This window comes from Talpa europaea, assembly GCF_964194135.1.
Source record: "Talpa europaea genome assembly, chromosome: 11".
Classification (NCBI taxonomy): Eukaryota; Metazoa; Chordata; class Mammalia; order Eulipotyphla; family Talpidae; genus Talpa; species Talpa europaea.
Window position 1 is genome coordinate 6,042,090 of NC_140078.1, and position 13,073 is coordinate 6,055,162.

Consider the following 13,073-nt stretch of genomic DNA (forward strand, 5'->3'; position numbering starts at 1 on the left):
ACACCCCCCCCATCAGCAGTGCTTAAAGGTCCCCCCTTAGCATCACAAAATACATACTCAGCATAGGGGAGGTGTTGGTAGAAACAGAAATTTTAAAAAGAAAATTTTCAACCCTATCTTCCAGGGAGGCCTTGTGTAACATTTTTGCTCTTGAATGTTTCTGTTTTGCCAAGTATCTTCTTCTGTTAAAGTTTTACCGCATTCACCTGTACAACCTCGGATGAGTGCTCTGCGCACCTGGGAACCACATAAATAGCCTCCGGGTGCACTTTAGAAGCCACAGCAGCTCTTGGTTCCACTGCTGGGAGGGAAAAAAGTGCTTGTTAGACTTGTTAAGGGGTGATGTGAGGCCCCAGTGCATTACACTGTTGCAGAGGGTCAGCCTCAGTGTTTTCTTCTGGGTGATTTTGACTATGTTCACTGTGAGCTGCTTCAGCCCCAGCCCCGCCCCTACTCCAAAAACCCCCTTGTAGGGGCAGGAATAACACAGCGCAGGTTTTCTGATCCAGCAGACCGGGTAAAGGAGGGGTCAGGGTCCTGGAGCCCTCAGTAGCTTTTGCAGGCTTTTATTGGAATTTACTGGGTATACAGCAGGCTGGCAGGCCTCCCAGCCCCCAGCAAGTCTTCACTCTGGGCTCTCCGGCCGTCTCTCACGTTCTCTCCGCTCTTCTCATGGCTCTGCTTCTCTCCCGGCTTCTCTGCTCCTCTCTCGGCTTCTGCCGGCATCCCCATGACACCACCCTTATAAACTCTGTCTCTCAGCCCAAGTGTACCCACTCCAGGTGCCCGCCATCAGGCATGCATTTGGGACCATAGGGTTCCCTCATCTGTCCTAATGGCGGGAGGGCAGAAAAGCCTGATACTTTTTCCTTACCCTACACCCCCAAATCTCCGTGTCTTAAGTTTATTTCTCAGTCACGGAAACTGCACAGACCAGGCACTATCCTCCACGTCACAGCAATGCCATCTACACCCTCAGGAACACCCAGCCCCATAGCCACAGCCAGGGAGACGCGCTGTTTCTGCTCGTTGCCGGGTGGCCAAATGACATCCGCATCTTGGTCTCCCTCCAGGCACCGGGTGGGGGCTGCGGCAGCCACCTGCCACCCAGGGCAGGATCCTGCTGCACCTGTTTATGGTGCTGAGCTCCTCGCGTGGAGATAGTAATTTATCTTGACTTTTTTATTCAGTCTTACAGCAAAACATTTCCCAGTAAGACCCCTCCATAAGCAGCATTTTGAGTGGCCTACCTGTCCTGTCCTTTCACAAAACAGATGTTTTGCGACATGGAACAAGTACGGCCGGCGTCCTTGGCCTGTCCTCCCCGCCCCGGAGTGCTCCTGAGTTTGCACTTGGCGTCTTTGCACTTTGTAATTTCCACACATACCAGTGTTCACTGTTTTCCCTCTATAATAGGTTTTTTTTTCAAAAAAGATTTATTTATTTATGCATACAAGAGCTGGGGTACAGGCCAGAGATGTGTGGGGGGGGTGAGAGGATTCACCAGAGACAGAGTGGGGAGCAGAACAGGCAGACTGACTGAAATACACTGCTGAGGGGAGCAGCGGGTGAGGCAGGGGAGGTCTGCTGTGCCATGTGGGGTTCTCCCTGGCCTGCCGGGGATCAAACTCGTGCTGCAGAGGCCGCGGAGTGCAGTGCTAACCCCCTTGCGCCACCAGGGAGGCCCTATAATAGGTTCTTGCTACCTGTGTGTATTATTTTCCTAAACATCACGCCGTGCGGCTCTGTGTGAGGGGGTCATGTAGCTGTGTTGTCCGTAGGAAAGATTTCAGCAATATCTCATGCAGCCTTCACCCGTGTCGTGGGCCTGCTCCAACGCCTTCTTCTCTTTCCTTTCCAGGTGCTGTTTAACCAGTTCAAATACTTTTTCAACCTCTATTTCTTACTTCTCGCCTGCTCCCAGTTTGTTCCAGAGATGAGACTCGGGGCGCTGTACACCTACTGGGTCCCCCTGGTGAGTAATGGGTGGGTGGGTCCATGCATCAGAAGGTCGGGGCAGATGCTCTTTGTCCCTCTCACCCAAGCATCTGGGCTGGGGCGTCATGGCCTGTGAAGGGAGAGCACCCCCTCAAGCCAGCACTTTGAAAGCTCCTGAGTTGTGAATGTTGAAGCTGCAGCTCCTCTACCCCTGGGATCAACCTGGGGTCACCAGCCATGCCCTCGTCCTGCGGGTCAGCTGCTCGGCCCTCCTTGGTCCGTGGATGCTATTGTGTGTCGCCCGGGTCTGGGCTCGGGGCAGTGAGGAGACAGAGCCTTTGTGCTCGTGCCTGTGTCATTTGAATTGTTCTCTGAGGTGGCGTTTTTGCTTTTCTCTGTGGAGTGTTGCACAGTCGGTCACAGATCATGTGCTGCGGTATGTCCAGGGGCTACCGCTGGCCAGAAGCCCCTGTGCTCTGCCCCTCTCCTCCTTGTCCTTCTCCCTTCCCTTTCCCACGTGGTGGCCAAGTACCTGCTGCGTGCCAGGCACGGCCTGGAGATGCCGCCTTCCTCTGGCCGGGACCACCACCTCCCAGGGCCCCAGCATGGAGGGGTTGGAAAGGCCCCCCGTCTGTGTTCTCCAGGCCTTTTGGAAAACAGGGAGCTGGTCCTCTGCCCACATCCACGTGAACCTATGAGAAAGGTGATGCTGTGGACATCCAGGGCTGGGCAGCTCAGAGGGGGATGCGCTCACGTGTCACCATGGCAACACGGGAGCATCTGACGTTGGCAGAGTCTGGCCAAGAGACTTCCTGTTCCTGTTGAGCATATTGAGCACTTTGAGAGCAGAGATAACTTCCTGACCCGTGTGAGAGAAAAGGAGCAGGGAAAAAAGGAAGCCGAAGAGAAAGGTTCTTGTGTTCAGTGGGAGCTGAGCCCGCTCCACCCAGAGAAGCTCACGGTGAGAACCCCAGGAGAGGAGTCTGAGCTGCTGGAACCCTGTGAATTCGTGGTGCGAGAGGTGGGGAAAAGTAAAAGCCCTCTGGACTGAAAAAAGAAATGTCTGCGCCTGGGGAGCTGATGTTCGGAGAGACAGCGCCTTAGTAAAACCTTTTCAAATCGTGAAAAGTGGTCTGAAGGTTCTCGGGACAGATGGCGTGTCCAGACACATGTAGCGTTTGTTCAGTGGATGGAGGAGGGGTTGGAGATGTAGATGAGCCAGGGTGGCTTTTGAGGAGGTGACGGGCAGGAGTGTAGGAGGGCAGGAGCTGCCAGGTGCAGGCACTAGTGATGCACAGGCCCTGTGGTCGGCAGCTGCGTAGAACATTAGAAGAGCAGAGAGAAGCCCAGCGTGACCGGGGCGTGGAGAGGGCAAAACTGATGTCTCTTCTCCAGAGACATTCTGGAATATAACTGTTGCTTGTTTCTCCTGATCGGTGCCAGGTGGGAGATGATAATGCTTTAAGGCACAGCTGGGTGAGCCATGGATGGGTGTCGCAGCCTCTGTCAGACAAGCCATGCCTGCACCTCACTCTGAGAACGGCATTCATTTCTTCCATTCGGGACGTGAGAATAGTTCTTTGCTGCTCGAGTCCACCGTCGTCCAGCCTCTCCCTCTCTGAAGACAGACATTCCTATCTGTCCAAGCGGCTCTGGGAGGAGACATCAGCCACACCTGGCGTAAATTAGCCAGGATGTGGACAGAGGCGAGGGCTGGGCTCCTCCTGTCTGAGAAGCAGCTGGGAGGGCAGGCCGTGCTGGAGCTTCCGTGGGCCGGAGGCAGCACCACAGGGCAGGGAAAAGGCCTCCTTCCCTGATAAATGAGAACACACAGCACAGGGGACGCGGCACTTGCTTGGGGTCCACTAGGAGATGCCGCTTTTCCATCTTTTGGAGGCTCTGTGGGGCTGAGCTAGAAGCAGGTCCAGCCAGACTCTGTGACACTGCCGGGAGTCAGGAGCGGAGGTCGCTCCTTCGGCGTGGATGGGGTTGGGGCAGGGGTGTGTGGATCCTAGTTTTCCAGACATGAAAAAAAAAAAAAAAGTTGCAGGATGACATGGACAAAATGCTTCTATTTTTATGACCTCCGTCCCTCCCCTCCCAACAGTGATGTCTCGTGTGTAGCTGCGTAGAAGCCTGGGAGGCTCCTCGCCCCGGCCAGTGGTGATCTCTGGAGCTGGCCGTTGCCTTTTATTCTTTCAAGGATTTTTTTTTAAAGATTTATTTATTTATGCATATAAGAGCTGCAGTGTAGGCCAGAGGTGCAGGGGGTGAGAGGGTTCACCAGAGACAGAGTGGGGAGCAGAACAGGTGGGTCTACTGAAATCCACTGCTGAGGAGAGCAGTGGGCGAGACAGGAGAGGTCTGCTGGGCCATGTGGGTCGGCTCCCTGGCCAGGGATTGAACTCCTGCTGCAGTGCCTGCCCATAGCTTCATAGTGCTGACACTAACCCCTGCGCCACCAGGGAGGCCCTCTTTCAGGGATTTTTGAGCTTATTGTACATGTGTTTCTATTGTGAGTCCCCGTTTGCTCTTCTGCAATTTGGAGAGTTATAGGAAAGGAGATGGAGCAGATGTGTGTCTGGATGTTTGCTCCAGCCCCACTGTGCTAGCTGACCTGTCTCAGACCTCGTCTGAAGTCTCTCAGCCCTGGTGGGTCTCGCCCGTGGACACAGGAGATGTGCACACGTCATTGTTAAACTGCTTTGTGACTTTTCCTCTCATCAGTCTGCCTCATGCGCCTTTGATTGCCAGCCTAGAAGACCATAGCGGGGTACGGGAGGGGTTCCTGTGGACCCTGGTAATATGGAGACCAGATAATCTAGACACCAAATAATTTAAGATCAAATAATCTAGATTTTTGTTTTTGTTTTTGGGGTATAATCTGTGGTGGTGTACTGTTGGGGTGTAGGTTGGAGACAGGGGTGAGAGAATTCACTAGAGACTGGAGAACGAAAAGGCGGTATGCATGATGTGTGTGCATGTGTGTGCATATATGTGCATGTGTGGGGGCAGATAGGCTTGCTTGGGGGGAGTGTTTCTGTCTTCATATTTGTTACATTGATAACATCCTTTTTCAGCAGGCTCCCTGGCAGCAGGGAGGCCTCCCTCTCCTGTCTTTGCACACACACTTTCCAGTAACATCCACGCATTTAGCTGGGCCCACACAGAGGGAAACAGAAACAGGGACATTTGAAAACAAAAACAAAAGCAAACAGCAACAAAACCCTCTTCTCTGGCCCAGAGCAACCAAACAGCAGCCTGAGAAGGGGCCGGGGTGCTGCCACCAACCTGCGTCTTCATGCTTCTCTTCTGGAACCTGCCAGCTTTCCTTTAACCTCGGCGTGCCCTTATCTCTGATTGGAAACAGGAGCAAACCTTTGATTCTAAGTGTCCAGGCCTGGGGAGGACTCCACAAAGCAGCCCCTCCTCTGGCTGGATTTACAGGAGAGATTTAAAGTCTTTCGCATCACGGTTGATATATATCAGCGGGCGAACAGTATGAACATGAAATCCTCAAAGAATCATTACCGCCAACCTCCAGGCCCTTAGTTCTCTGTATTTTTTTAAAAAATGACTTTTCAAGGGGGCCTTAGAAGAAGGGATGACAAGGGTATTTTGTAAGAAAAATGACTGAGCAGTCTTGCCTTTATTGATACAAGAAGAAAAATCTAGATAGAAATAGCTTCTGGGTGTGGGCGACAGGCAGTGCCCCCAGATTCTAGCAGGGATATCTGACCTGGGAAGGTCAGGGCAGGTTCATGTTTGAATGCGAGCCCTTCACATGTTATCTTTATAAAAATGGAGAATGTTACAGATAAGGAAGTCCCCTTCCACTCCCCACCCCAGCCCTGTTCCTCCCCACCCCGGATGCTCCCCACCCTATCCTAGGCCTCCCTTTTCTTCCAGAGGTAGCTAACCAGTAGCTAAGGAAGCTGGGAGGCGCCCACAGTGTGTTGCTCACAGGAAGGTTACTATGCAAATAGCTGTATCTCTGTCTCTCTCTTTTTAAATTTTTATTTATTTATGCATACAGGAACGGGGTACAGGCCAGAGGTGCGGTGGTGGGGGTGAGAGGATTCACCAGAGACAGAGTGGGGAACAGAACAGGCAGATTGACCAAAGTACACTGCTGAGGGGAGCAGCAGGTGAGGCAGGAGAGGTCTGCCATGCTGTGTGGGTAGCTCCCTGGCTGGCCCGGGATCAAATTCTTGTTGCGGAGGCTGCGGACAGCCTCACAGTGCTGTGCTTACCCCCTTGCGCTGCAAAGGAGGCCCTTTCTCTCTCTTTTAAGCTGTCTCTTGTTGCTCTCTCTTCCTGGCTCCACCCTCCTGGGTTCCCCTAGCTGCAGAATTGGGTGGCAGTTAAGAGTGAAGACTCAAGAGCCAAGTTTCCTGCTTCCAAATTCCCACTTGTCTCTTAGGAATTTTTTTACTCAACCCCTGTGTGCCTCAGTTTCCTTATCTGCACAGGGGCATCTCAGTAACAACAATGGCCCTCTGAGAGGTGTGGGGAGATGGACGTGCACTCAGGGTGTAAAGCCCTTCAGATAGCACCCCATGCTGTGTTAGGGGCCACCGTCCCTCACCACCGCCAGCGCATAGACCATCGGGGTGTTTGATTTTGACTGTTAGGGGGCCTGCAGTGATGGTGCACAGGGATGTCCTGTATGTGTGTGTCCCAGAGGCTTGGGGAAGCCTGGGGTTTGCCATGATTTGCAGGGCCTGCCTTACAAGCTCCCTTGTGGCCTCTGGCAAAAGCAGAGGACGGTGGGGCTCTGCAGGGCTCACCCCTTTCCACCCCCCTCTGCAGGGCTTCGTGCTGGCCGTCACCATCATCCGCGAGGCCGTGGAGGAGATCCGATGCTACGTGCGGGACAAGGAAGTCAACTCGCAGGTCTACAGCCGGCTCACAGCAAGAGGTCAGGCTCGGGCGGCCGGGCGGCCACGGGGTTGCGGCTCCGCCTTGGGCTGCTGACAGTCAGGGAGCAGAGTTCAAGGCCCTGGGACAGCGGCTGTGCAGGCACCACGTGGCCGGGCAGTCACTCACTTGTCAGTTCCAGGGAGACCCACTTGAGCCGGGGCAGGGTCTCCAGGGCGTACTCTCCAGTCCGGGGTCCCCCAGCTGCATTCCTAGGCGTCCTCGGTCCTCCCGGAGTTGGGCCTGTCAGATGCTTTGCTCATCATCGACCTGCAATTGAGTTCTGTGCCTTTAGCTCCTGGGTGGCTCGTCCCTTTGCCAGACGGGCAGAGGCGGGATGGAGGCCCCCTCTGTTCAGGCGGAGGCTGCGTCTCCAGCTGAAGAGCTAGTCTTTCCACGTGACCAAGCTACATGTTTTTTGGCTTTAGTTTTGGGGGGAAAAGTACCAGATTGACATAAATACTATGTTCCTCCAGATTTCTTTGAAGGCATGTTATAAATTCCGGTAACTGAAGAATGGAGAGCCTCTAGCTTAGCTCAAAGCTTACCTTTAGTCACAAAGCTCCTTGAAAGGAGTTTTTCAATGGCAGAATTTGAGAAACCCACCCAGTACCCCATCCGAGCAGCCACGAAACCCCTGGCCGGTGTAACATGTGTCTCTGACTACTAATTCTGCACAGTTGCGAGCAGAAAGGAGAGAGTGGCCCCTCCAGTCCAGAGACTACTGATCCCATTCAGAATTCAGATGGGACAGGCTGAGGGGATAACAGTAGTGCCTGCCGGAGACGGAGGCTTGTGGAAGAGACAGACGGCCTGTGGCACCCGGGCCATGGTGGTGAGCGCTTATGGAAGCCCTTATGGTTGCTGGGCTTTGCATGGGATTTTCCTTCAGAGGAATATGTTTGGGTTCCAAAGAGAAAGCAGTTGACATTTAAATAAATTCCTGGAGGGGGGGGCATGAAAATATTTTGTTGTGGTGCATTTGAATAGGTCTTCTTAGTTGGTGGTCTTATGGGAGGGGGCGGGATTTAGAGTTGGCATGGAAATGCTTTATTATTGCTAAACTACTGTATTTAGCACATTTTGCTGCCCGGGTGAAAAAACCCAGGCTAATCTTTGCAAAGGCAGGTGGTCTGTGCTTTCCACGTGGGTAATCAGAAGACCCCGCTGGAGGGTGTTGTTTTTGTGGCTTGTGTATATTAAATCCCCCACTGATAACATATTCTTACGAAAACATTTCCAATGCTAGGCAACCGACAAAAGCCCCGTGGAGGGGTGCAGAGGGTCTATTGAGGGTGTGGGAGGAGGGGCCTGGCCTCATTCACCCTGCTGCTCTAGCTCTGCCCTGTCTTTGGGGCTTTTCATATTGCGATTGCTTTTCCCCTGAGTGGTTTTCCTGCCCTCCCCCACAGCCTTCCTTTCCAGCTCCTGCTTTAACTTCTCGCAGTTTTTGAAAAGAGCCTTAGGAGAATGGGCAGATGGCTCGAGCATTAAAAACGTGTCTCCCTTTGTCGGTGGCCTTTGTGGCCGTGGTTTCGGGCTTCATTCCAGTGCCCAGCTGTGGAAGGCAGGCCAGGGTTCTAAAGGTGAATCTGGCCCCCACCCTCTCCCCTAAACACTGAAGAAACTTTCGGCTTTGAAAGTGATGGAGGTGAGTTTAGTTATTTGATAGACTTCTGGGAGGCAGGGCCCGAGGAACAAGCCCAAAGTGGGAGATTTCAGTGAGAAGGAAGGGAAAAAAAAAGGTTTTTTTGGACCTTACTAATTAATGACATAAGACTATTTTCTAGAGCGAATCTTTTCCCCAGGATCTTTCTTTATTAAGTTCAAAATCAAAATGAGACAAATATTCATTCACGCAGGAATGAATGAAATCTTAATGTACATCCAACACTATTTCTGGAGTTAAAAAAATGCTCAGAACGCAAGACATCAGTTGATTCCCAGGCATGATATTTGGCTACATTCAGCATCATTTCCTGATTAATCATGTCAGTACTTGTATGAATACAGTTTTTAAAAGTTTGATAATAATTTCTAATTAGCAAACAGTTACAGAATCAGTGGAAACCTCCTCTGTCTCTCTCACTCAGATTCCTCAAGTGTCAGTGCTTTGCCAAGCTTGCTTTTTAATATTCTCTCTTAGCCACGAAACGGGATTTAGTTCTGAGCTTTCCTGTTACTCCTAAGTAACCTCATTCACCTTTAAGTCCTGGCAGGACATTTCTCTTAACATGACCCCGCCCTGATCCACAGCAGGAGTTCAGCAATGCGCAACAGTGCATTACTCATAATCTAAACCACAGTCCCCGACTCAGACTTGAACACTTGTCTCTAAAGTCCTGGTGTGACCTTTCTGTCCCTGGCCCAGACATCATCCAGTGTACGCCTGCACTTGGCTGTCCTTTGCCCAGGGCCCCTGTTTGCCTGGCACGGCCCCTGGGTTTTCTGTATCTTCCAGTGACATTGACATTTTTGAGAAGCCTAGGCCAGTTTCAGCTTTGTCCCTCAGTTGTGTCTGAGGTCTCAGAATTAGCTTCACGATACGTGTTTTTAGCAGGAGTTAATTCAAGGATGCCAGTGATAGCGGGTCCTGTTGGGAGCTACCTAGGGCTCAGAGGCTTCTGTTAATCACAATGAAAAAAAATGGCAAACCTTGGGAAAAAAAGAATTGAATTTTAAACAATTGCATTAAAAGCCCTAATAATGAGGAACTCACTCCTGGGAAGAAAAGTGGATGACAGGTTTCCCTTTTTATTAAATTGCTGTTTCCAACATTTTAGATCATTTTATTTCATTCAAGGTTTATCTAAGACAATATACCAGTTGGATTAATTTTTCACAAAATTTTCAGGGTTTAATAAGTACATGATGTATTTTATAATGAAATGAGCCACACAAAAATGACCCTCTGTTCATTGTTTTGAGTGTATTTGAGACGGTCATGTCCTGGTCTGTGATAGGTTTCTGTATTACAGGATAAACATGAGGGACTAGGGCTTCAGGGACTTCACAGTCCAGCAAGATATCTCTGTGTGTGAGTAGAGACATTTTTTTTTTTTTTTAATAGAGGCATGTTTTCTTTCTTTCTTTCTTTATTTGTTGTTTTTGTTTATACATGCACTGGGTACAGTCAGAAGCGCGGGAGGGTGAGAGAATTCACCAGAGCCAGAGCGGGGAGCAGAGCAGGCAGAAGGACCGAAGTACACTGCTGAGGGGAGCAGCGGGCGGCAGGAGAAGTCTGCGCGCCATACGGGACCCTCCTTCGGTGGCCGGGGAGCAGCCGGGGATCGAACCGGCGCCGCAGAGGCCGCGGGCAGCTTCGCAACCCAGCGCTGAACCGCTGCGCCACCGGGGAGGCCCGACATTTTTTTTTTAGATTTATTTTATTTATGCATATAAGAGTTGGGGTGTAGGCTAGAGCATGTGGGGGGTGAGAGGATTCACCAGAGACAGAGTGGGGAGCAAAACAGGCAGATCTACTGAAATACACTGCTGAGGGGAGCAGCGGGCAAGACAGGAGAGGTCTGCTGCACCATGTGGGTAGCTCCCTAGCTGGGAATCAAACTCCTGCTGCAGTGGCTGTCGATTGCTTCCTAGTGCTGAGACTTAACCCCTTGCGCCACCAGGGAGGCCCTGAATAGACAATTTAAAAAGGTGACCAGACTTTGCCCTATAATGGTGTGAACATGAGGGTCCTTATTGCCAGTGTCCCTTTTCACAGCCACTGCTTTCCTGGCTCTGAGTTTGCCCTGCCTGGGTTCCAAGTCTTGCTTCCACCTCCTCCCTGCTGTGTGGGCAGACCCTTATCCTGTCAGTAAGCTGGGGATAATAATAGTGCCTCCCTAAGAAAGTTGCTGTAAATGTAACTCTTGTATGGGAAGAACTCAGGGTGGTACGTGGGATTCAGTGTGCTCAGGGAAGGCCTTGCAGTGGGGGTTCATTAAGTGTTGGTAGGTAACTAAATGGAGATAAGAGTTGGGGTTAGGGGAGTCCCTCAGAGGAGCTAATGATATCTCCCCAGAAGAGGTGGCCTTTATTCTGAGTCTACATGGTTTGTGGTGCCCAGTGCAGAACGAACATGCAGGTCTCTGTTCAAAATCAAGATTGTCAAGGTCGCAGAGGTGAAACCAAGTATAGGAGCCTTTTGCACTCGGGGTTCTGTGCCAGCTTCCAGGTCATGTGCCCATGAGGAAGCCCTGGTGAATGGTTCTCCAAGGGCCGGAGGTCTCAGTGGCTGGGGTGGTGGGGTACAGACCTCAGTTCAGGCTCCATCTTGTTCTTCCCAAGTAGGCCATGTTTCCTGACCTCCCCCTCCTGGGAGAACAGAAGAACAGACCACATAGGCCAGTGACGCTCCGGGAAGGAGTGATTCTGTGACCAGGGAGTCTGTACCTGGGAGGCGGCTTGGGAGAAGTTTGGAAAATGCTGTCAAATTGAGACACACAGGCCCTCCCCGGTGGCGCAGTGGGTTGAGCGCAGCGCTGTGAAGCTGTCCACAGCCTCTGCAGCACCGGTTCGATTCCCAGCCTGCCAGGGAGATTCCCACATGGCGCAGCAGACCTCTCCTGCCTCGCCCGCTGCTCCCCTCAGCAGTGTACTTCGGTCCTTCTGCCTGTCCTGCTCCCTGCTCTGTTTCTGGTGAATTCTCTCACCTACCTCCCCGCACCTCTGGCCTGTACCCCAGTGCTTGTATAAATAAATAAATCTTAAAAAAAAAATTGAGGTGCGGAAGGGAAAGCAGACAGATTTCTGTCCAGAAGTCAGTCAGGTACTGGACCAGGCCTAGGGTATAGGGTTTTGAGCAGCCCTGCGGAGGTGGCTTTTACAGATGGGGAGTTGGGGTCCACAGGGAGGCCCATGTCGCCATGAGGGAGCAGGGGGAGCCAGCCCAGGTTGTGAACCTGCTCCGTGCCCAGATCCGAGCCCTCTGCAGAGGGTGGTGCAGAGGGTGGCTGCAGCCTCAGCCTTCATGGGCTTGCCAAGGGGGGTAGTCCACGACTTCACATTTCTGTGTCCAGGGGAGCCCGTCAGTCCCTCCTCGTTGTAGGATGGATGGACTGTTGCAGACCACATAGAAGTCATGCTTTTGGATAAATGCGCTTCCCCTTCCCTCCTACTTGAAATCCACATTGAAACATGATGAGAGTTTCTTAAGCCTCAGTGAGCTTTATGGCTTGAATTATAGCGTCTCTTTCCAAATGACCAGCGTTCAACAGCTTTGGAAATACTAACCCGTGAAGGGAGGATCTGAAGTGCCAGCACCTCCAGCAGGATGTAATGTTGTTACTTGAAATATTCAGTTTGGGTCAGAAGGAATAGTTAGTAAAGGAATTTTTTTCCCCTTGATATTTGTCTTCCCCAAAGGAAAAGCTTCGTGTGTGTGTGTGTGTGTGTGTGTGTGTGTGTTTGTGTGTGGGGAGGGGTGTTCTGTGTTGACTTTCACATGTGTGGGATGGGGTGTGAGGGGGTAGTGGGATCTGCATTTTCCTAACATGAATTCCATGGGTCTGTCATACCTGGTGGTTTTCCCAGACTCATTTGTGATCCAGGGCTCAATGAAGCAAGAGGATCACTAGCCTTAAAAGAAAGTGCAAACAGGAGCATCATTAACACAGTTGCTGCTGCTGCTGCTGCTGCTGCTGCTGCTGCTGCTTCCCCGCTGGGGACATTGGGCACTTGGGGGGAGCCTGATCCCTAAGCCCAGGTCTGTGGCAGGGGAAATCCCACCCACTTCCACTGTCCAGCGCACGTGGCCTGAAAGCCCAGCTGACCGTCACGCCCTCCAGCCTCCCTGGGGGCAGAGCAGCCTCGAAGATCTCACCTCCTTTTGAAAGTGGTGGCTCTTTGTCAGCTTTCCTCACCATCTACTTTGGGCCATTCTTTAGGATTGCAGTGAACATGGCTTGTTTTCGAGATCCCAGGACATGCTTTTCTTTTGGGGAGTTGTGTCCCACTGAGTCCTCAGGGGCAGGGAGGGTCGATGCGCTTGTCAGCAGGGGACGGTAATCCTGAACGCAAGTACCATGTGGGTTTTCAAGACAAACAGGCACGAGGGAATACTTGATTCTCGCTTTATAAAAAGGCTTTTGAGAGGAGAATTACAGTGCTGATCTTTCTGTGTTCACTGCGGCAGAAGTATCCCCAAGTTTCTTTACAGAGGATCTTAGAGTTCACTGAGCGAAGGATCCCCAAGTTTCCTTAAGATTCGGAAC

General features: G+C 51.7%; 1 protein-coding gene across 1 annotated transcript in view; it reads left to right on the forward strand.

Moving 5' to 3' along the window:
* ATP9A (ATPase phospholipid transporting 9A (putative)) overlaps positions 1-13,073 on the forward strand; it is an 81,953-nt gene that overhangs the window by 23,483 nt on the left and 45,397 nt on the right. Inside the window, exons 3-4 of the mRNA XM_084246796.1 lie at positions 1,862-1,975; positions 6,751-6,859. Coding sequence (XP_084102922.1) covers positions 1,862-1,975; positions 6,751-6,859 — 223 coding nt within the window. The remainder of the gene's footprint in view (positions 1-1,861; positions 1,976-6,750; positions 6,860-13,073) is intronic.